General features: G+C 41.5%; 1 protein-coding gene across 1 annotated transcript; it reads left to right on the top strand.

Moving 5' to 3' along the window:
* Positions 1–11,838: 11,838 nt before the first annotated feature.
* LOC143399559 (uncharacterized) lies at positions 11,839–22,506 on the top strand. Its single transcript, XM_077109444.1, is given in 5 exon segments — positions 11,839–11,883; positions 19,565–19,691; positions 19,966–20,026; positions 20,582–22,386; positions 22,389–22,506. Coding segments are annotated over 5 exon segments (2,052 nt in total). The 5' UTR covers positions 11,839–11,853; the 3' UTR covers positions 22,418–22,506.
* The last annotated feature ends 1,455 nt before the right edge of the window (positions 22,507–23,961 follow it).

The raw sequence follows: 23,961 nt of genomic DNA, 5'->3' as shown, positions 1-23,961 counted from the left end.
AGCCTCCCAAACTGCTGGGATTACAGGCTTGGGCCACCGCACCAGGCTCTATTATTTCTTAATAGGCACATCATATTTCAGTCTGCTTATAAACCAGATTAACATGAGAAGTGTGGTGGGAAGACATATGAACCTCAGCAGTACAGAAAACCCTTCATTTCTCTCCCAAGTATTCAAAGGAAGTGATGAAGCACACTAGAAATGGACCTTATGAATGTGTATGTAGGACAGGGTTCAGTTGTTCCCTCAGTTTTCAAAACATGAACCATCTCACACTGGATTAGAGTCCTAAGCATGTAAGCTTTGTGGAAAAGCCTTTGCTTACTTCAGTTCCATTTGAAAACACCTACTGGAGAAAATCCCTATGAATGTTAACAGTGTTGGGAAAGCCCTGACTAGTTCTGATTATCCTCAACTGCAATGCAACCAGTGTGGTAAAGCCTTTGCTACATCCAGTTCCCTTCCAACAGTTGGATTAATTCATACCAGAGAGAAGCAAGGTTGTCAAGACTGTGGGAAGCCTTCCCTGTTTCTGTTCATCTTCACTCATATAAAAGTACTCATATTGGAGAGAAACCTTAAGAAGGTAAACAGTGGGATGAATCATTTACAGTTCTTACCTGACAGTACATCGAATAACAGACTGGGGAGAAGCCCTGTGAATGTAAACAGTGTGGAAAATCCTTCATGAACATGAACAAACTCACACAGAAAGAAGGCCTATGAATGCAAAGGACGTGGAAAAGCCTGGAGTTGGCCCTCTCACCTTCAAAAGCAGAAACAATTCATATGATTTTGAACAGAGTGGCACAGCCTTCACTTAAAGTTATGCTCAGAAAACATCAAACAACTCATACTGGAGAGAAGCACTGTGGATGAAAACAATGGGAAATGCCTCCCATTACTGGAGCTTCCTTTTAAATATGAAAGACATTGTGCTTGAAAAAAGCCACTGAATGTATAATTTCTCGTATAATCCTATTATCCATGCTATTTCATGTTTAATTGAAATGAAATGTGTCATGTATTTTTTTTTTAAATATTTATTTTTTTAGTTTTCGGCAGATACAACATCTTTGTTTTGTACGTGGTGTTGAGGATCGAACCCAGGCCGCACGCATGCCAGGCGAGCGTGCTACCGCTAGAGCCACATCCCCAGCCCCCAAGTATAGATTCTTAGTAGCTGCCAACCTCACAGCCCTCAATGACACATTTGTGGGATATATTTAACTCAGTTGCTTTTGGGGATGTGGCTATGAACTTCACCCAGGAGAAGTGGGTTTTGCTGGATCCATTGAACAAGAATCTCCACAGAAATGTGATGTAAGCAGTCTCCATGATATTTCTTTACTCAGTCCAATAGAGAACATGTGGGCCTTTGCTTTTAATTATTTTGATGTCTTCAATTTGAAATATGTAAATGTAATAGTATAGTAAACAAAGGAGTCATGATTCTGTGGGAGACAACTCAGAAAACACACAAAGTCTGAATTTGAAGCTAATTAAAGAATTTTTATTTTACCTATCTGATCCTGGCCAGGCACACTTTTTTTTTTAAATATTTTATTTGTAGGTGGACACCATACCTTTATTTGTTTATTTATGTGGTGCTGAGAATCAAACCCAGGGTCTCACCTGTGCTAGGCAAGTGCTCTACCACTAAGCCACAACCCCAGTGCCCTAGGCACACTTCTGACAGAGCCCTAGTAGCTCTCTGAAAGAAGCATGCCAGGCTCTCTGTGGTTGCAATGTTTGAGAAAGAAAATCACATCCTATGGAATTTTGCAAATTGCAAGCAAGTAGAGTACAGGGGCTGAAAATGCAGTTAGCAGAGCAAGTCCAGATAACCACATCCTGGGGACTTTACAGTTGCAGGCACAAAAAGTGCAGAGGGGTGCACAAAGTGCAGAAATACACATTTTTATCATCTTAAAAATATCTCATATAATAGTTTCACACAGGAACCTTAAAGTTGGAGTACTTCTATCTTACTGTTACTTCTTCTATCTTATAACTAGGGCAAACCAAGGTAACTTAACATCCCTAATTTTATAACATTTCTCTTATAATCCTATTATCCATGCTATTTCATTAATCTATATTTCATAATCTATAATCTATAACCTATTACTTGTATTGATTTAACTCAGAGCATAACACAATACAGCAGAAGTACACTAAAATTTTTGTAGCTCATTACAATTCAAATGATTTTACTGGATCTGCCTTTTAGGCTGCAAATGCAAATACCAGAACATTGATGAGGAGAACAAAAATTCTGGGAGAAATCAAAGGTAATTTGTAGTCATTCAGCATGGAGTGACCCTTCAGGGAATCATAGCATGATATGGAATTTCTTGGGGGTGTGAGCCATTTCAATTGAACCATGGTGGACCTTGAGCACAGTAGTCAAGCATTCTATCATTAACCTACATACCCTTTTCATGTAAATTATAAGAAACATAGAACAAATAATCAGAAATTTAAATAAATTTATTCTTTCTACTTTTTCACTATTGTTATATACATCAATACAACACAGATGTTCCAGAGTTTACATTATAATTGAATTGCAAACATTGCTATGTAACTACATTCACGAATATAACTGCTTTTAAAATATATTTTTATTTGTAGGTAGACACAATATATTTATTCATTTATATTTTTAATATTTTGTTTATATGCTGGTGGACCTTTATTTAAAAAATATTTATTTTTAGCTATTGGTGGGTACAATATTTTATTTTTACATGATGCTGAGGATCAAACCCATTGCTTCACACATGGTAGGGAGCATTCTACCTCTGAGCCACAACCTCAGCCTGGAGGACCTTTATTTTATTCATTTATTTATATGCATTGCTGAGAATCAAACCCAGTACCTCACACATGCTAGGCCTGTGTTCTACAACTGAGACACAACCCCAGCCTGCTTATTCATTTATTTTTATGTAGTGCTCAGTATTGAATCTAATGTCTTACATGTGAGGCAAGTGCTCTACCACAGAGCTACAGCCCCAGCCCAAATATCATTGTTTTGATAATAGCTATTGGGAAGCCACGTTACAAAGTAATAAATTCATTCACTCTTTATTAATGTATACATGATACAAAACCTAGGCTGGGCAGCCTGGCACATGTCTATAATCCCAGTGGCTCAGGGGCCTGAGGCAGGAGGATCTTAACCTCAGCAAAAGTGAGGTGCTAAGCAACCCAGTGAAACCCTGTCTCTAAATAGCATATAAAATAGGACTGGGGATATGGCTCAGTGGTCCAGTGCCCCTGAGTTTAATACCTGGTACCCCCTCCCCCAAAGAAGTGTGTCTGAGTTTGCTATTTGTATTTCACATTTGACTGTTTGAATATTGAACAACAAAGGGAAACTAATGAGAAGCTATATTGGAAGCATATGTGAAAATTTCTAAGGCATTCACATAAACTTGAGCACACACAACACAAACTCACTTAGCTCAGCAATGTTGCAGATGACAAGAGGAATACACACAGAAACAGAAGATTTTTACACTGGAAATGAACAATCTCAAAATGAAAACAAGAAGCAGTTCTATTCAAAATTGTATGAAACAAAAAATACTTGGAAATTAAATCTTACAACAGAAGAAGGTTAAGACCCATTGACCAGAAAGGTAAGACAGATAGTTGAAAGTAATCAAGAAAGAGCTAAATAAATGGGAAGTAGCTAATATTCAAGCACAACAAAACTCAACAGTGTTAAGATCATGTTATTCCTTATTTACTGCATCCAACAGAATAAAACAAATATGACAGTATATCATTGTGCATCTTGGATCCAAAGGTCTTGAGTGCTTCTTGTCTTCCTAGTAGAACCCTCTTTCTCCATGAGCGCTAAGACTATGTTGCTGATGGAGGAGGAGATACAATGGGGAGGAGAACCAAGGTGCCCCAGCCAACAGCCAGTTCTCCCCAGAAGCAGAGCTTCCTGGTCAACACGTAGAACACAGGCTGGGTGGGCCCCACTGTGCCCAGATTGCTGACCAGTCACCCTTGAGCTGGTACCTTATGAAGTGATTTGTTCTGCAGTCAGAGCTACATGACACATAGACTCAGTGCAGATGGGAGGCCAGGATTCAACAACACATTCACTGGGAGTTACTGGCCAACAACAGGAAGCCAACAGGAACTGAGTTATCTTCCCCTTGTTTAAGGTTGGGTTTCCTATTAGATGGTGTTGAGTTACACAGGTATGCATATGAACATCTGTACATGTGATTAGTAGTCACAGGGCACTCTTCCTGTGAAGAGGAAACACACAACCACAGCCTGCAGATTAGAGCCCAGCTACTGACAGGGAAGGGATGTTCCCTCATTATCACATAAAAGTAGGTGGATGTTATAGGTCCTTTTCTGCTGACAGATATCGGGGTCACAAACCTCACAGATTCACCTATGTGGCAGCCACAAAGATTAGGTTGGACTCCTGAGCACATGGAATGTGGCTGGTTTGCATTTGAGCTACTGAAAGAATACAGTATATTTTAAAGAAATAGTACCATAAAGACAAGTAGTTAATTAATAGTAATTGAAGGGTTATGGAAATTAACATTCCTATGAGAGCTCACCAAGAAAAATGAAAAGAATGTGGTTTGGGAGGAGGGAGAGGAAATTAGTAAACATTTACAATGGACACTGAGGGAAAAAACCAAAAATTTATCCCTTCTTGGGTTCTTCCCCAGTATTTCCACCAAAAGCAAACATTACCCCTGCTCAACCATAATTGGCCCTGAAGGAAGGAGGCAAATACTAAAATACTGGGGTCTGGACTTTTTATCCTTTCCCATTGCAGATGAGACCTGGAAGGAGAAAAGCGAATAGTGAGGCTCTAGGTAACAATGGGTCCCAGAGATAAGCAGGGAACACCTAGTTGTGAGCTTTTCCCAGTGACAATAAGTTTTAAACTTTTTAGAACTGCATTCCTGAGTTAAAATTTTAGCTTGCACTACTAGGTCCCTGAGCAGCCAAACTGCATGTCTACAATATCCAATGATTAATTCATCCTCATTGTAAACTATGAAACCCAAACTCCTGTAACCCTGGGGAGGCATTTCCATACCCAGAAAATGAGCCCTCCTATGCCTGATGGATTGACTTCCCTGCAGAATAAAGGAAAGCTGCTGACATTAAAGAGTTGCTGTCTCCTGCCTCAGTCATTTGTGGGCCATGCACTTACAGTAATACCTCATTGCATCGGTTGCATAGAAAATAATTATATTTTACATATATTGCATTAAAGAAATCAACCATTTCACCTGTGACTCTCTCGAGTTTTGAATCTTTTTTTTTTTTTTTTTGCTGGGGATGGAACACAGGGCTTTGCCTTTGCTACAAAAGCACTCTTCCACTCAGTTATGCCTGAACTACTTTACATGTTTCTTTTTTGTTTTTATGTGGCTTTCAGAAAGTTTAAAAATACATAACACAGGGCTGGGGATGTGGCTCAAGCGGTAGCGCGCTTGCCTGGTTTGGGGGCGGCCCGGGTTCGAGCCTCAGCACCACATACAAAGAAAGATGTTGTGTCCGCCAAGAACTAAAAAATAAATATTAAAAAAAAAATACATGACACATTTCATTTCAATTAAACAGGGCCTGCCTTCCTTTCTATAGCTGGGGCTGAGCCGTCTAAAAGAACACAGGTGAGGAAGGTCATGCAATTTTAAATGTAATAAAATTCTCAAGTTACTCTCAATCGTGAACAGCACAGTTATTTGTACATATCGCTGACATTCGTTAGTCCTCTTCCCCGGATGCCTTCTACACCAGGATGAATATAAACGTTTCCCGCCAGGCTCAGGTCCCAGCTCGCCAAGGAAGCCCTGCCTGAAAAGGGCTGGGCCAAGAGCCTGTCATCTGGACTGTATCAGCCAACGAGGGTTAGAATAGCTGTCACTCAAGGCTGCTACAGTACCTGGAGGCGGAGCAGGAGAGGAACTGTCCAATCAGGTGAGCAGAGGAAGGTGAAGGGCGGGCTCTCGCAATCTCACGGCTTTTCCTTTCGCTTGCTGAGCTCCTTCCTGCATTGCTCCTTTGTCCTCTTCTCCGGATCCCGGGGACTCTGCGTAACCTGGGGCCCCGAGGAGTTCGGAAACCAGATGTCCCTAGAAAGGACGGCCGGTCACCCTGGAGCTTCCAAACGGTGAGTGTGGCCAGGACTGGCGGGATCCGGTGAGCACTTGCTTTGGCGACCAGAGTGCCACTGGAGGATGACCCTGGGCCCTATCCCTAGTCCCGCGGGGTGGGAAGTGCTTGGTGGCAGGTCCCCGAGGTCACCCTGCTGGCGGGTGGCCCTGGACCTTGTCCCCGTGGTCCCGCGGAGTGGGTTGGGTGGCTGGTCCCCGAGTTCAGCTGCAGAGGGTGACCCAGTCCTCTCTGGCTAATCGTCCTGGGTCTCTCTCTCAGGGCTGGTCCCTGCCCTCTCCCGTTCCCTGTTGGTGACCTCCCTGGGTCATATCTAGGCAGCACGCAGCCTGAGGCTCCCAGAGTGTGAGGTGAGCAGGGGAGGGTAACAGGGAATCTGGACTCAGGTGTGTTCTGTCAGTGAGAAGTTGGCCTTTGGGTCTGTCCCTGTTTTCTCCACAGAATTAACCTGTGCACCCTTCAACACATACTCCTAAATGTGCAAGAAGCTGGGTATGAAATCCATTTTCCATTGGGACCTTTGCTCCTACTAGAGTTGGCAGCAGAACCCTACAATTCCAGTTCCCTGCCTGCATTCCCAGATGGCAGCTGCACTTTCCAGGGCGCACTTTATATCGATTTGCTCCACAGCCTACTGTTCAAGTAGACAGTGCTATCTTTTACCTTTTCTTTTTTCTTTTGGTTCCTGGGATTGAACTCTTGGGCACTTGGCCACTGAGCCCCATCCCCAGCTCTATTTTGTATTTTATTTAGATATAGGGTCGCATTGAGTTGCTTAGTGTCTTGTGGTTGCTGAGGCTGGCTTTGAATTCGGGATCCTGCCTCCATCTCCCCAGGCACTGGGATTGCAGGCATGTGCCAGTAAACCTGACCAGATAGTGTTTTAATTGTGGTAGTTTCACCTTTTAATGAATAGCACTTTTAAAGATTTTCTTTTCTTTTTTTTTTTTTTTTTAATGTGGGCCAAGATTTCCCATGAGTGGAAAGCAAAGAGGAATTACCTGGAACTTGAGTTTTTCTGTTTATAAAGCGCTTATGCATCTCTTCATCTTGCCCAGGTACAAACACCTGTGCAGAGTCTTTGAGCAGAGGTGTCCTTTGGATACCACACAGGGTCCTGTGTCTTCAGTCATTGTTCTGTCTTTTCCTGGGGCTGCTGCAATCCTATGTTTCAGTGTGCCTGCAGCACACAGGTGTCCTGTGTTCTGAAAGGTGCAGTCAATTTTAAGCTCTGCATCAGCTCCTCCTAGAGGACAGCCTGAGGTGTGGAGTGCAGCCTCTCAGGGGAGCAGCTGGAGATACCCAGGTCAGGCAGTGAGATGCTGGTGTTGAGGGAACATGACATATATGGTTCCTACCCTTTGGATGGGCTCAGAGCTGTGAAGGAAGAACAGTTATCCTAAGGAGCAGGGAAATCTGACCCCAGCAAGGTGGAGCAAAGCCCTACAAAGCTCTTCAGCAGCAGGAGGGAGGTGGGAGGATGTGCCTGGTGACAGAAGCCTGACCTGAAGCTGGTCAGTATCCAGTGGTGCTGCAGCTCCCCAGGTTTTTGCCTTGGAAAGACTGGCTCAGGTATTTTAGTGTCAGTTTTTCTATTAATTGTAAAATGTAATTTATTAGTAGGGTTGATTAGGAAATATTCCTAAAGGGTAAGAGAGAGAGAGATAATTCAAGGGGAAGGAAGAAGGCTAGAAACAGAAAACATTTTAGCAAACACTTGGTCCTATATTATTTTAGTTAAAAATTCTTAGGACTGTTTCTCTTCACTAGAGTGAGTTTACTTAGTTTCTCAGATGTCTTCTTTTATGTATGTATGTATGTATTTATTTATTTATTTATTTATGTGGGGGGCGTGTTCTACCAATTTAAAATAGAATTCCAGGGCTTTGCTTTTGGAATGTTATGTGGGAATAGAAAAAAGGGAAATCCTATGTTGCAGTGTGCCTGCAGTAGATATGAATGCATTCCCAGATGAAAGTGTGGTAGAGAACTTGGTTTCTTTCTTTCCTTTTTTTTTTTTTTTTTTTTTTTTTTGTGGTGCTGGGGATTGAACCCATGTCTTTGTGCATTCGAGGCAGGCACTCTACCAAATGAGTTATATCCCTAGCCCAGAAGTTGGTTTCTTTTTTACAAAATTCAACCTCACAAGGGCTTGCTAACTTGCTGAGGTTGGATTTTAACTGGTGTTCCTTCTCTGTCATCCTCCAGAGTCACTGGGATTACAGGCCTGCACCACTGCACCTCTCTAGTTAAAATTTCTTATATATCTTTTTCTCTTTCCAGATGTGTTTTTTACTGGGGTTTTGGAGGTGGAAGAGTGGTTTAAAATAGAATTCCAGGACTTGGCTTTGGAAATGCTACCTGGAAAAGAAATAGGAAAGATCTTGTTTCAGTATGGTTGCAGAAAGTGAGTACATTTTCCCAGTACCTATGGTAGAAAAGTTGATTCATTCATTACAAAGATTCACCAAAACATCTGCTCTTGTATTTTGGAGGGGAGGGCAGCAAGGACAGGGCAAGATCAGATCCCAGGGCAGAGAATGTTTCACCACAAGTCAGCCTGATCTCAGGGGGGGTCAGGAAGAAGTGTTTATACTGGCTCTAGCTGCCAGTGGGTCAGAGTTCAGGGTCCTGGATTAAGGAGAGAAACTTGAGTCAGTTTTGCTTAAAAAGTATTTTTCTGATCCCTGAAAACGAAATTCCTAATCACTTATGAGAAAAAAAGAAGAGGGGAGGGATTTTCAGGATCAGTGTGTTTCTGCCATGGCTAAAAAGGGAGCATCATTTGAGTCATAATGGGAAGGGAGTGTCTGTGCAGGAACTGCTCTAGCAGAATGCAGAGGAGGGGGATTTATTCAATCATAGATTTTTCACAGGAGTCCCTTTGGCACTTTCTTTTTCTTAAATATCTTTTCCATTTTGGCCAATCCTAAGTTCAGTCTTTTAAATTGAACATAAATGATGTGCTTTGTTAAAATCAAATCATTGAAGTTGAATAGGGGATGATAGGAGTCCCCAGTTTGTATTTCTTTGCTCTCAGCAGGACTGTCCCTCCTGCCCTGCAGCTGACATCTACAATGGGGCAGTGTTGTGGAGCTGACCCTGAACTAGGGTTTGTGCTGACTGGTGGTGTCAGAATTGAACTTTTGAGTGACCAGTAGTTTTGGAGAATGGATTGGTGTTCATCAAACTCACATTGTAGGTGTCAGAAGTGGTTTCTTGGAAAAGGTCTCACAGGCCAGAACCTCCATGTACCTGCTGGTGGGTGCTTGGGTATCAGTGAGAACTGAGGTCCTGCAGGAGGGAACATTCCACTCTAGGGAAAAGAGAACACAGTGACCTTCCAGAACCGAATGTCCCAGCTGTTCATGTTTTCCTCATTTCCTAGGAACATCCACCTGAGCTGCATTTACTGTGAGAATAGTCCCCAAGCTTGGGGAAGAGTTAGTCACAAAGTGGAGATTCCTGGTGTACTGTGGGTGAGAGGGTGCTTCCCTGAGCTGGTTTCTGTTGTTTTCTTTATCAAATCTTGGTGCCATAAAATTCCACTTTGTTCCAAGAATGTAGGAAGTTCTTTTTTTTTTTCCCCTCTTAGGTACTGGGGATTGAACTCAGGGACACTCAACCACTGAGATATCCGTGGCCCTTTTTTTGTGTTATTGTTGTTGTTGTTATTATTTAAATGTATAGACAGGGTCTCACCGAGTTGCTTATGCCTCCCTGTTGCTGAGCCTGGCTTTGAACTCATGGTCCTTCAGTCTCAGCATCCTAAGCCAGTGGGATAAAAGTCATAGCCATGTCACCTGGTCAAGAATTTTATTCCTTCACTGAATGGAAGATTTTTATATTATGGATTAATATTTATTTGGGTGCAGAAATTTGATGTTGAAATATTATTTTAATGCTCAGTTTAGTAAGAATCTATACACCCATATATTCCTGTCCAAATAGGGATGGGTTGGCCCTGGGCAGGCTGCCCTCTCTCCCTGCTCTCTCCACCCTCTGCCTGGAGGTGAGTGCAGTGCCAATTCTGTCATTCCTTCCATTTTAACCAGCTGTGAGGAAGCAGAATTTTTCTTAGTTCTGTCTTATTGAGTTTTCAGTACCTTAATGTTACCATTAGTGCTCTATCACTGAAGTTCTATAATGTGCAATGTGTGGTTTCTCTGCCTCATTTGATTAGACTCCTGTGCTGTCTGAGTCTTTGGGTCTCCCAGTTTCCTTCCCTGTTCCTGCTTCAGGAACTTCACTTGTTTCCAGTTTCATTTTTACATTTTTGATAATTTCATTCTATTTTTAAATTTGGTCCCCAAGTATGTACCCTTTATAATTTTGTACACATAGGGAAATTCTCAGGTTATTGATTATGGATAAACTGCTGCAGTGTGAGGAGCAGCTGTCTCACCATTCATCCATTTACCCTCCTCCCTGTCTATCCTTTTTTACTTCCATGTGGCTATATATTGCTTTTCACTGACTACCATTAATATGAACATTTTTCTGTGTATTTCCATGGTCTTTGAAATGGTTTTCAGTCATTTTCTCATGGAATTTATTTTTAGGTTATATTTTTATCTTTTAATTTTCCCTTCAAATGAATTTATTTCTCTTTGTAAAGACTGTAGACATCTGCCCTGAGGTAGGGTAGCCTTCTTGCCCCCTATTGCAGTTTGGTGGAAGAGCCCCCTTTTTATACATGTATCATTCTTTTTTTCCTTTGAATTTATCTTATTAAGTATATCTATAGAACAGGAAGCATGGTGGATTTTGAGAGATAAATTCTTAGGTGTCCCCTCCTGGACACAGGGAATGAGCCTTTCTGGGGCCACATTTCAGCAGTCAGAGTCTGGCTCCCAATATGGGAATGTGATTACCCCTTTGCAAGAGGGTATTTATTCTGAACTGTGAGTGAGGCAGGCTCTAACCTGACCTGGTTCAAATGTTTGCTTGTTCTTTCACTGAGTTATTTTGTAATTGTCATCTAATTCGTTTTTTATGCACTTAATACTTGTACTTCCTGATTGTCTTTTTATTATTATTATTATTATTATTATTGTCTGAAAATGAGTTGACAGAGTAAAAGTGTGAGGAGGCTTTGCCCAAGAAGCCCTGGCCTTTTCCCAAGTGATTTATGCCTGGCTCCCTCCTTCCCAGTTAGGCCTGACCAGGCACACACCTTTTCTGAGGTCATGGTAGGCTGCCTTGGAACCAAGGCTGTAATTCCTCACATATGCCTGGTACTCTGTGCCCAGAAGAGCTTCCTAGCCAACAGGACCTGCTGTGGAAAGCCAGGCTCAGCTCTGCATAAGTGGAAATGTTCCCCTGGTGGGGCAGGTCCCCTTGCAGGGAGGAAGTACTGCCTGAAAAGGGCTTTTGCCAATACCTTGTCTTCCTGGCCTATGTATCAGGAGTGTGATGCATCTCCTGTCAGTCAGGGCCCCAGAGTGTGCACATTTGTGTCGGGGAGAGACAGGGGTCTTGTGGAGCCTTGGCTAGTTAGCAGGCAGCTGGTGGGAGGGGGTGGCCTTCCACAGTCTCAGAAGCCTATATCTTTCACCCTGTGGAGCTCAGAATCCATCTCCAGTACTGTGTCTTCTCTGCTGTGTGAGGCCCAAGTGACTCTGGCTCACATTTGTCTCCCTGTGACCTGCAGGTGCTATGAGGTCCATAAGAAGGATGTCAGGTCTCCCCAGAAGGCGGAAAATGGTGAGTGTGGGGGGCAGGTCTGGTCAGGTGGGAGGTAGGCTTGTTACAAGTGGTGAACCAGCTGTGGCTGGCCTCTGGCCTCCCATTGTCATCTCTATAGTCAGCTAAGAGTACCTGAGTCAGATGCTGCTTTAGCTCAGCCCTTGATGGCCATGGTGTGGGCTGGTGCAGGTGGGTTCCCAGTGTGCTGCCGGGTCTGCAGCTACTTTGGCAGAACCCTCTCTGCCCAGCTGGACCCCAGCCCTAGGTTCTCAGTGTGAAGTGAAGGGAGCGGGTCTCAGGGGATCCTGCCTTAGGTGTGGGGCTCCTGGGTAGAAGATGCTGGTCTGAGGGATCTGTGTTTCTTCTCTCAAGGAGTCACCCTCCTTTCCCCCTCCTATGCCCTACCAGGGCTTTTGGTACATTCTTAATATTCCTGTCCTTTTCTCATATTTACAGATCTGACTCTCCCTCCAAGTTCACAGCATTTTCATCTCTTTTTGTGAATTTCCCATATGATGAAAGGAGAGAACAGTCACCTGGAACTTTACTGTTAAGAGAACTTGTGCCTCTCTCTCTCTCTTTCTCTCTCTCTCTCTCTCTATCTCTATCTCTCTCTCTCTCTATCTCTATCTCTATCTCTATCTCTATCTCTCTCTCTCTCTATCTCTCTCTCTCTTTTCCTTCCCCAGGACTTGATACCTTATCAAATTGTGGAGAGGTTTCCTTTGGACCCCTCACAGGGTTCCATGTTTTCAGCCATTATATTGCCCCGCTTGGGGCTGTGTCAAGTCCTGTAGGCTGCACTGTGTCCTACAGGAAGCAGGCAATTTTAGGCCCTGGGTCAGCTCCTTCTAGAAGACATTGTGAAGTGTGTCATTCAGCTTGTGAGGGGAGCAGCTGGAGGCCCTTATGCTGAGGAATCTCTTAGAATAGGCCTCATCTAGACAGCTGCCTCCTAGGGACACTGTCTCCCCCAAGCCCTGTTCCCATTCCTTGGAGACAGGTGGACAGTGAGCCTGTGGATGCTGGTGCTGAGGGGCCAGGTCAGCAGTGATTCCTGCCCTTGCATTCTCTCACAGTTGTGAAGGAGGAAAACTCTCCCAGAGCAAAAGGACCACCCACCCCAGTGCAGTGCTGTGCAAACCTGAAAGCCTCGTAGACTAGAGTCATGGTCTAGGTCTCCTGGGAGGATGATCATGGAGTGTTTCAGTGAGCAGGACCAGGTGTGAGATGTCCAGCTGGCAAGGACCTTACCTGCCCCTTGAGCCTGACACATCTGTGTTCCCTCAGCACCAGCCTTTTCTGTCACTTCAAATTCATCTGCTTACTTATCAGAGACCTAGGTATTCATTAAATGTCAAATGTATTTATTCAGGGGTGAGGTAAAAAAAAAAAAAAAGAAAAAAGAAAAAAAAGAAAGAAAAAGAAAAAAATACCTTCTATTTGATCATTGTTTTCATTGGACTTGTTTTAGGACTTTAAGAATAAAAGCTCCTAATAGGTTATGTTGTTATTCTCATTTCCTTTGTTGTGCTGAGTGTCTAACCCAGGGCAGTAGTTCTCATATATTCTCAAACTGTGCCCCCCCATTTGTATTAGTATATTAGTTATACATGATATTAGGGTTTGTTTTATTTATTTATCTTTTTGCTGTCAGGGATTGTACTCAGAGGAACTTTACCACTGAGCCACATCCTGGGCCCTTTTTATATTTTATTTTTAGACCATCTCCCTGACTTTTTTAGGGCCTCACTACATTGCTGAGGCTGGCCCTCAAACTTGCATCCTCTGCCTCAGACTCCTCGGTTGCTACTGTTACAGGTGTGTACCTCCTTGCCTGGCTAATGTTGGGTTTTATTTTTTACATAATGTGCAAGCATTAGGTTGGTGTAAGTTACTCCACTTCAGTCCCCAGTAATTTTCCTTTCTCTCCTACTTTCTTTCTGTTTCCTTACCTCTACTCACTAGACTTCCTACTATTATTTATATATATATATATATATATATATATATATATATATATATATATATATATATATATTTCAAATCTATGCTCTATGGATCAACATAATGGTGGAATTCATCATGATATGTCATCTATGTGCGTAGGATGATCTGTTCAACTCCACTCCAGTGTTCTCTCATTTCCTGTTTCCTCCCTTATCTCAGTCTCTGTCCTCTTCTTCACCTCCCTCTCTTCTATTTTCACAGGATCCTGCCTACCCCACTTTTGTCCTGATTTTGCTCTAGCTTCCACATATGGGAAAGAAAACATTCAGCATCTGAGTTTCTGGCTCTCACTTATTTTACTTAGTATGTTGTCTTCCAGTTCTACTCATTTTCATGCTAATGACATACTTTCATTTTTTATATCTGAGCAAAATCCCATTGTGTATGTGTACCTCAATTTCTTTATTCTTTTTTCTCTTGATGGCATCCTGGGCTGGCCTTGGATATGGGGAACTGTGGTGTGACTTTATCACTGTAGCATGTTGATGTTGCACAGTGTGCTCAGGGTGCTCCCTGCAGGATGGTACTGAGTCCCAGGGTTTGCAGTAAGGACTGAGGTGCATCATGAAGTTATGTGAAATTTGAGGCTGTTCCAGGGTCACATTTGTTCTGCTTCATTTTCCCTGTTTCCATGTGGAGCAGCTCCACTGCTATTTGGCTGTCCTTCTGCTCCCTGAGGCTGCTGTCATTTCTCTTCTACATGGTGTTCCAGGTACCATTACTGCACCCTTGATTACTGCTGACTTGAAGTGAGCTTTGTACTCATGAAGTGCTAGTCAGACTGCTGTTCTCATTTTCAAAGTCCTGTAGTATTCTGGGTCCCTCGTAATGTTGAATGACATTTTCAATTTCTAAAAAGGAATCATCACCCGGGATTCTGATGGGTTTAAATATAATTGGTAGATTCTTTGGAGTATCACCACCTTAATAACATTAAACCTTTAGTCCATGAGCATAGAATGGTATTTATTTGGATGTTGAGCTACTTCCACCAAGCATTACAGTTTAGAAAATAAGTTTCATAATTTTCTATTTGCTATTTATTGTGTATGTACTATATATTATTATTATATTGTTTTTTCCTCTATATTTACTTTTTGAGTGTCATTGTAAATGAACTTTTTAAGTTCCATTTCAGAATTTTATGAGTAAAAAGTTGATTTTTTTGATTATTAAATTTATGAGTTTTGTTTACTAATTTTTTCACTCCTGACCTTGGGAACACATCTTCCTCTTGGGTGCTTCCAGGTTTTGAAAATCACGAGTGCTGGTGCGCTGAACTTTGTAGGGCAGGATGTCATGTGGACCTACATTGTGAACTCATTTGGGTTTCCCCAACTTTGCAAAATGGCTTAGGGTCCAGGAGCCACCACTCTGTCAAATGAGATAGGGTTGATCACTTCAGCCTGTGACAGTTGAGTGGCTGTGGGCCTGTGAGGAGGTTTGTGTGAAGCCTCTGTGTGTTAGAGCCCTAGGACTTCTCAGGTATCGATCTCCCCCATGTCGAAGGCTTTCTGGGAGGTAAAGCAGTGAAGAAACCCTGTCAGATGTCCTTATCCACTTGTAGTAGAGACTGTAGGGAGCAGGAAGCCAGAAACACAAGGCAAATGGGCACTGTGTCAGGCAGTCACTGTTGATGGGGTGAGAGGTGGTGAAGGGTGCAGAGGTGTCCCTCTCTCCTCCTGTCTTGTTGCCTGTGGCAGCTGTCTCAGCCCGTGAGTGGGTCTGAGTTTTTACCTTTCCCACCTTTATATGGTGGAGTCCTTGGTTTTGCCTCAGTATCTGGTGCTGTGTGAGTCAGCCCTGAGGTCTGGAATGCTGTGATTTTGTTCCTGGCTTCCCTGGGAGCCCCCTTCTTGCTGTGTTGTCTAGAAGTAGTGAGAGCAGGAATCCTTGACTTTTTTTTCTGTCATGGAGACAGGGTTTTGTTCTTCAGTGTAGCCTTAGGTTTTATAGATCCCTGTGGCTTTTAGGGTTTTTCATTCTTTTCCTGGTATGTGCATGTTGATGTCATGAAGATGGGTTTGATTTTTGTCAGCTGCTTTTTCTAGGTATCAAACCTTCTCCAGAATCATGATGCGCCGGTGTTTTCTACATTTCTTTGGGGGTGCCATTTCACTCTGTTGGTGGTATCTGATAAAGGATAAAATTTTCAGTTTAGTGTTGATTCGCTTTTAAATTGCACATGTGGATGAGGTGCAGTGAGCTAGTTGTACACCTGTTCCAGTGTGTCATGATAAGATTAGGGCTTTAGCCCTTCTGACCATTACATTTATCATTTCTGGGTGTCTGTGGACTACTCCCTCTGGTTTGTTATGAAATGCTTAGTGACATGTTGTGCACTACATGCTCTGGACACTCTACTGTTCTGGAGAGCAGTCCTGCTGGCCCCTCCTGAGAGTATTTTAGTACCTGATACACAGTCTGCTCTTCCAGTCCTGCCCTGTCCCTTCTCCTCACTCTTCCTTTCCTCTGGTGACTATTCTTGTACTTTCTGTGACTTCAACTTGCAACTTCTCTGAGTGAGTTTGTACACACAGATGTCTCTCTCTGTGCCTGGCTTGTTCCACTCAGTGTGGTGTCCAAAGTTTCACTCTCATTGCTGCAAATGACACAACTAAAAGCCATTTGGTGAAATCAAGTTCATCTATTCTTTCATGAATGACATGGATGGAAAAATATCCCAGAAACCATTCCCAAATCCACTGTTGTGAGATTGTGCTCTGCATTGTCTTCTAAGAATGGATGAGGTTCACATCTTCAGGGCTTTGGTCCATGTGGATTTCATGTAGGTACGTGCCGTGAGGTGAGGGTCTGACTTCACACGTTGACATGAACACACAGTTTCCCGGCCATTCATTTTCTTGAAGGTCCTGTTTGCTGTGCAACATTTTTTTCTTCTTTTTCTGCATGGGTCAGCAGGTCCCCCATTTTATTGTTGTATATGTCTGCCTTTAAACCAGTGCTACTCTGTCTTTGTTAGTATAGTTGGAGGAGGTTTTGAAAGCTGGAAATGTGGTGCTCTGCAGTTTATTTATTATTTTTTTTCTGTTGTTAATTTTCTTGTATTTCCATGTGAACATTAGAACAATACTTCTTACTTTTATGTAAAAAATGTCATTGCTATTTAGAAAGTGATTGAACTGATTTCATGGTTAATTTTGTGTAGATTACAATTCCATTTGCTTGCAAATACCAAATATCTTTACATGTATCATTTCCCTGAAGTAGTTTGTAGTTTTAGTTGTGTCAGATTTTGTGGATAATTTCTAAAGCTTTTTGTTTGTATGTTTGTTTGTTAACGTGGTTTTCTGCTCCTGCTGCATGTCCTGTCTCTTTTCCATTTCAGTTGTGCATTTATTCATCTCACTATGCACCCACACCCTCTAATGTCCCATGTATTTGAGGCTACTTTTTAATTCATTTTCGTCTTTTAAATGCATTTGAATTTCTCATTCTTTGTTCTTGCTTACTCTTCTTATATAAAAATCTTTTTTTCTATTTCTCTAGAAAAAAACATTTTGAAACTGTTTTAGTTTTGTATATCACACCAGAATGTCTAATAAATTAACATGTGTCCAAGGAATAATGAAAATAATGCATTTTTTCTGTTTAATACCATTTTGTGTTGATTCATTTTTAAAATTGCATGTGAATGTTTCCGCTTCTCAACAATGCATTCTGTCATTAGTTAATTTTTTATATGAATTTCAAACCACTGAAAGCTTTCTTTTCTCTTCGTCCCTCTTATGGTTCATCTCTCTGCTAACTATAAAGAAAGGAACAAAGAAGGCTTGTGGGGAGCCATTCCAAACACACACACACACACACACCTTTGAATCCTGATGCACCACGAGGATCCGAAAGATCACTGTAGTCTGGTGTAATAGTGGCATGACTGGTGATTCGGTCTTTTCCCTCATTCAGATAATAACGTGTGGCACTGGGAGTGGCCCTAGGAATAGGGTGCACTGTTCCCTTGTAATCCTACTTCTTGCCTCATTTGAATCGCTTCTTCCCATTAAAAGGGTTTAGCATCTGCTTCTCTCTCTTTCCATGGACTTCTAAGGTCAGAGGAGCCATGACAGGACCCAAAGGAAAAGGTATTTCTGTCTCTGATTATTTTGTGCAGCCCAGTTCACTAGACTGGGTGTTTTAGTCGTGGAATACAACAGAGACTTACCCATATAATGCAGAGGCAAGAAAGAAGTGGCTGCTCCTCCTAGCACCATGTTTATTTATCTCCCAAGTTACATAGCTTATTGTTACCATGACTACATTATGATTTAGTCTTCCTTTAATCCCAAATGCTAACTAACTGACATAAGGTCCAGGTTAATATAAACACAGAACCCCTCTATGCTATCTGTGTCCAATAATATTATTTAAAGTTCTTTATTTATACTCAGGTGTCACTTAAACATTCTGGTAGTTTTTATTTAGGCTGCCTCACCATTGCACATACACCACAGTGTATTCACACGGTCCTAGAAGGAATGGCTGTTACATACTAGGCTGTCTCATGTAAGTGCTTCCTAGGGTTCAGCCCCACACAGCATTTCACTTAACAAGCTACCAAAATTGATCATGCATTAGGTTTGGTTGCACCACCGTCATTACAAACACTGCAATAATCCCTTTTCTATTGATAACCATTTATATGTAGCCCATTATTATCCATAAATATCATTGACCAAAATGTCATGTGGCACATGACTGTATATGATGTAAGACAACAATCTGCTCTCTAGAACATATTGACAGGTGTTACACCTTTCTTATTCTTATTGGGCTTGGACAAGTACCTTCCATTGATGACTAGGAGTTTGGCTTGTGAAATATCAGAAAAGTATTTGGCACTTTTCCCATTATATTTTGATATTAATTTGAAGATATTACAAGTTGTTTATTGATGATTGTTTTTATAATTAGTAGGTTACATTTGATCTGGAATAAAGCACCAATATATTCTAATTGGTTGTCTTGGTTGTAATCGCACAGGTTGAGCTCAATCCCCAGTTGCCATGTTGTGACCACCTCAATGAAATGTTGCCTATCATGAAAGCTCTTAGACTTTGTTTTCAGAGGGTTCTTTTTCTTTTTTTTAATGGATTGGCGATCATTGATCGTGGAGGTTCTACATTGTATGAGTGGGACAAAATAATACAATTTCCAGAGTAAAGCAATCATTCAGCACCTACTATGTTGCTTACGTACACTGTCAAGCACTGTGACTCTGTATAAATGCTTAGTTTGGTGAGATCCTGTCCAAATCTTTACCTCCTTCTACCAGCTAAAGTACAACTTTGTCAGTAGGCCTTTCTCAGGATAGGTACTGACAGGAGAACTAAACTTAGGTCTCTTCTGCACATGATATAGTAAGGCTTCATTATTCTATGACATTCACCCTAAAAAGATCTTAGGGGTGACTCAGTAGCATGCCTGAACTAAAATTGAGAAGGATTTTTTTTTTTTTTTTCTCCTCTGCTGATGCTTTCCTGATAGTTCAGTTCTTATATTGGAATGCCTGGTTGGGGAATTGAGTGCAGACAGAGTACAAGTTTAACAACCAAATCATAGTCTGAGTATTTGGAGATCACAATTGTGAGAGTATCTCACATATTAAGAATAGAGGCCTCATGCTGACTTTCTGTCCTGGCCTGCACTACATTTTTGTGGGGTATTTTAGAATTCAGTGGTCTTCGAGGATGTGGCTGTGAAGTTCACCCAGGAGGAGTGGGCTTTGCTAGAACCTTCCCAGAAGAGTCTCCACAGAGATGTGATGCAGGAAGTCCTTAGAAACCTGGCTTCTATAGGTAAGGATGATGTTTCATTACATTATCAAGGATAGAGCACCTTGGAGGGGGTTTTTTTTTTTCTTCATGAATTTGGAATGTGGGAAAGGGAGTACTTAGGGGAATAAATTGGGCCTAATGTCATTGCCCTCTACAGCATAAATACCATAATCCTTTTTTTCCCTCTTTTTAAATCTTTTTTAAATGGGTGCAGTATAGATGTCCAAATTGTAAATCCCGTAATGCATTCTGAAATCATGATGATTCTAATGACTTTTCTGGGACTACATTTCAGGAGACACATGGGAGGACCAGAACATGGAATATCAGAATACAAATACTGAGAGAGACGTAAGGTAATTTGTTCTCATATGAGGAAACCAAGTGCTTTGAGGGAATTCTAGCACATCCTACAATTCTACAAATAAGCAAGAAAAACAGGCATGAGATGAATTATTCTTTTTACACCAAAATGAACTTTAATGTAAGGTAATTGTTTACTGTTTTAAAAAATTATTGACTTGTTGACAATGTCAAAAAACTTCATTTATAATAGCACTGCTTTAGTAGCAGTTGTGGTGAAGCAGTCTTATAAAGTAATTGTTACATTGACTTTCAAAGAGCATACAGTATAGACATAACAGAAAACCCATACTTTCCCTGATATTGGTAATATAAGTCCAAAGCCTATTAATAAATGTGAAAGTACTATTGACCCAACCATAAATTGTGCTTATATTTTTTTTTACAGAAGTCATATGGTAGGCTCTGGAAAACTTTGAAAAGGTACTCTGTGTAAAAACCTTCAGTGAGATTCCAAATCTTAGTCTTAAAGGAACATTTCTGCTAGTCAGTTCATGTGAAAGCAATATGTGTGGACAGGTCTTCACATGTCACGTTTTCCTTAATAGGCCCATCTTATCTCACTCTGCAAACAAACCATATGAGAATGAGGAGTGTGGAAGAAAGCTATATGAATGTAAAGAGAAGAGAAAATCCTCCATTTCTCTCACAAGTGTTCCATGCCACGTGTCAGAGCACACTGTAAATGGACCTAATGGAGGTCTGGCATTTGGAAGAGAGTTCAGTTGTTCCAGGTGTTTTCAAAAATATCAACCATCTCATACTGGAGAGCAGCCACCTGGATGTAAGCAATGTGGAGGCGCCATTACTATTTCAAGTAACCTTCAAATGCATGTACAAACTCCTACTGGAGAGATGACTTACAGATGTAAACAATGTGGGAAAGCCTTCACTCATTCATATTCTCTTCAAATACATAAACAAACTCATACAGGAGAGAAGCTCTATGAATGTAAAGAATGTGGTAAAGCCTTCAGTAAATTCTCCTACTTTCGAATACATAAACGAACTCACACTGGAGAGAAGCCCTATGAATGTAAACATTGTGGTAAAGTCTGCACATGTTCCTCTGAACTTCAAGTACATGAACGAATTCATACAGGAGAGAAGCCGTATGAATGTAAGCAGTGTGGTAAAGCCTTCACTCGGGCTTTTCACTTTCACTCACATAAAAGAACTCATACTGGAGAGAAGCCCTATGAATGTGAACACTGTGCAAAAGCCTTCTGTACGTCCTCTTCTCTTCATATACATATACGGATTCATACAAGAGAGAAGCCCTATGAATGTAAGCAGTGTGGGAAAGCCTTTCTTTCTTACAGTACACTTTGGAAGCATGAACAGATTCACACTGGGAAGAAGCCCCATGAATGTAAAGAATGTGATAAAGTTTTCGCTTCTTCTTATGAACTTCAAGTACATATAAGAACTCATACAGGAGAGAAGCCATATAAATGTAAGCAGTGTGGCAAAGCCTTCATTCGGTCATCTTGCCTTCATTCACATGAAAAAACTCATACTGGAGAGAAGCCCTATAAATGTAAACAATGTGCAAAAGCCTTCACTACATCCTCTAAACTTCAATTACATGAAAGAATTCATACTGGAGAGAGGCCCTATGAATGTGAACAATGTACAAAAGCCTTCATTTGTTCTTCTTCCCTTCGGATACATAAACGAACTCATACCGGAGAGAAGCCCTATGAATGTAAGCAGTGCGGCAAAGCCTTTAGCTCACCTGGTACCCTTCGCGTACATAAAAGAACACATACTGGAGAGAAGCCCTATGAATGTAAACAATGTGGGAAAGCCTTCACTCGGTTATCTTACTGTCACTCTCATGAACGAATTCATACTGGAGAGAAGCCCCATGAATGTAAAGAATGTGGTAAACTCTTCACTTTTTCCTATGAACTTCAAGTACATAAAAGAACTCACACAGGAGAGAAGCCATATAAATGTAAGCAGTGTGGCAAAGCCTTCATTCGGTCATCTTGCCTTCATTCACATGAAAAAACTCATACTGGAGAGAAGCCCTATGAATGTAAACAATGTGCAAAATCCTTCACTACACCCTCTAAACTTCAAATGCATGAAAGAACTCATACTGGAGAGAGGCCCTATGAATGTGAACAATTTACAAAAGCCTTCACTTGTTCTTCTTCCCTTCGAACACATAAACGAACTCATACCGGAGAGAAGCCCTATGAATGTAAGCAGTGCGGCAAAGCCTTTAGCTCATCTGGTACCCTTCGAATACATGAAAGAACTCATACTGGAGAGAAGCCCTATGAATGTAAACAATGTGGGAAAGCCTTCGCTCGGTTATTTAACTGTCACTCACATGAACGAACTCATACTGGAGAGAGGCCCTATGGATGTAAACAGTGTGGTAAAGCCTTTTCTTCATCTAGTAAACTTCACAAGCATGAGCAAATTCACACTGGGGAGAAACTCTATGAATGTAAACAATGTAGTAAAGTCTTCAATTGTTCCTCTGAACATCAAGTACATAAACAAACTCATATGACAGAATGTAAACAGTGTGGAAAAGCCTTCACTACGTCCTCCAAACTTCAAATACATGAAAGAACTCATACTGGAGAGAAGCCCTATGAGTGTAAACAATGTACAAAAGCCTTTACTTCTTCCTCTTCTCTTCAGCAACATAAACGAATTCATACTGGAGAGAGGCCCTATGAATGCAAGCAGTGTGGTAAAGCCTTTACCCAGTCCTCCATCCTTCACTCACATAAGAGAACTCATACCGGAGAGAAGCCCTATGGATGTAAACAATGTGGGAAAGCCTTCTCTCAGTCCTCTACTCTTCACGCCCATGTACAAACTCATACTGGAGAGAAGCCGTATGAATGCAAAGAATGTGGTAAATCCTTCACTGCCTTCTCTTCCCTTCGAAAACATAAACAAATTCATACAGGAAGGAAGCCTTATGAATGTAAGCAATGTGGGAAAGCCTTTAGTTCAACTGGTACACTTCAAGCTCATGAAAGAAATCATACTGGGGAGAAGCCCTATGAATGCAAAGAATGTGGAAAAGCCTTCACTGCCTTATGTTACCTTCGAAAACATAAACAAATTCACACTGCAAATAAGCCCTATAAATGTAAGCAATGTGGCAAAGCCTTTATTTCATCTACTAAACTTCACAGACATGAAAGAACTCATACTAGGGAGAAGCCCTTTGAATGCAAAGAATGTGGAAAAGCCTTCTCTGCATTTTCTTACCTTCAAAAACACAAACAAACTCATACTGGAGAGAAACCCTATGAATGTAAGCAGTGTGGCAAAGCCTTTAGTGCATCTGGTACCCTTCGCATAGATGAAAGAACTCATACTGGGGAGAAGCCCTATGAGTGCCAAGAATGTGGAAAAGCCTTCACTGCCTTCTCTTACCTTCAAACACATAAACGCTCTCATACTGGAGAGAAGCCCTATGGATGTACAAAATGTGATAAAGTCTTCACTAGTTTGTTTAACCTTCAAATACATAAACGCTCTCATACTGGAGAGAAACCCTATGAATGTAAGCAATGTGGCAAAGCCTTTAGCTCATCTGGTACCCTTCGCACACATGAAAGAACTCATACTGGGGAGAAGCCTTATGAGTGCAAAGAATGTGGAAAAGCCTTCACTGCCTTCTCTTACCTTCATAAACATAAGCAAACTCATACTGGAGAGAAACCCTATGGATGTACAAAATGTGGTAAAGCCTTCACTAGGTTGTTTAACCTTCAAATACATAAACGATCTCATACTGGAGAGAAGCCATATGAGTGTACGCAATGTGGTAAAGCCTTTACTACTTTGTCTAGCCTTCAAATACATAAACGATCTCATACTGGAGAGAAGCCCTATAAATGTAAGAAGTGTGGCAAAGCCTTCACTTGGTTATCTAACCTTCATTCAC

The sequence above is a fragment of the Callospermophilus lateralis genome, chromosome 5 (assembly GCF_048772815.1).
Source record: "Callospermophilus lateralis isolate mCalLat2 chromosome 5, mCalLat2.hap1, whole genome shotgun sequence".
Classification (NCBI taxonomy): Eukaryota; Metazoa; Chordata; class Mammalia; order Rodentia; family Sciuridae; genus Callospermophilus; species Callospermophilus lateralis.
This window is presented reverse-complemented; position numbering and strand designations above follow the sequence as displayed.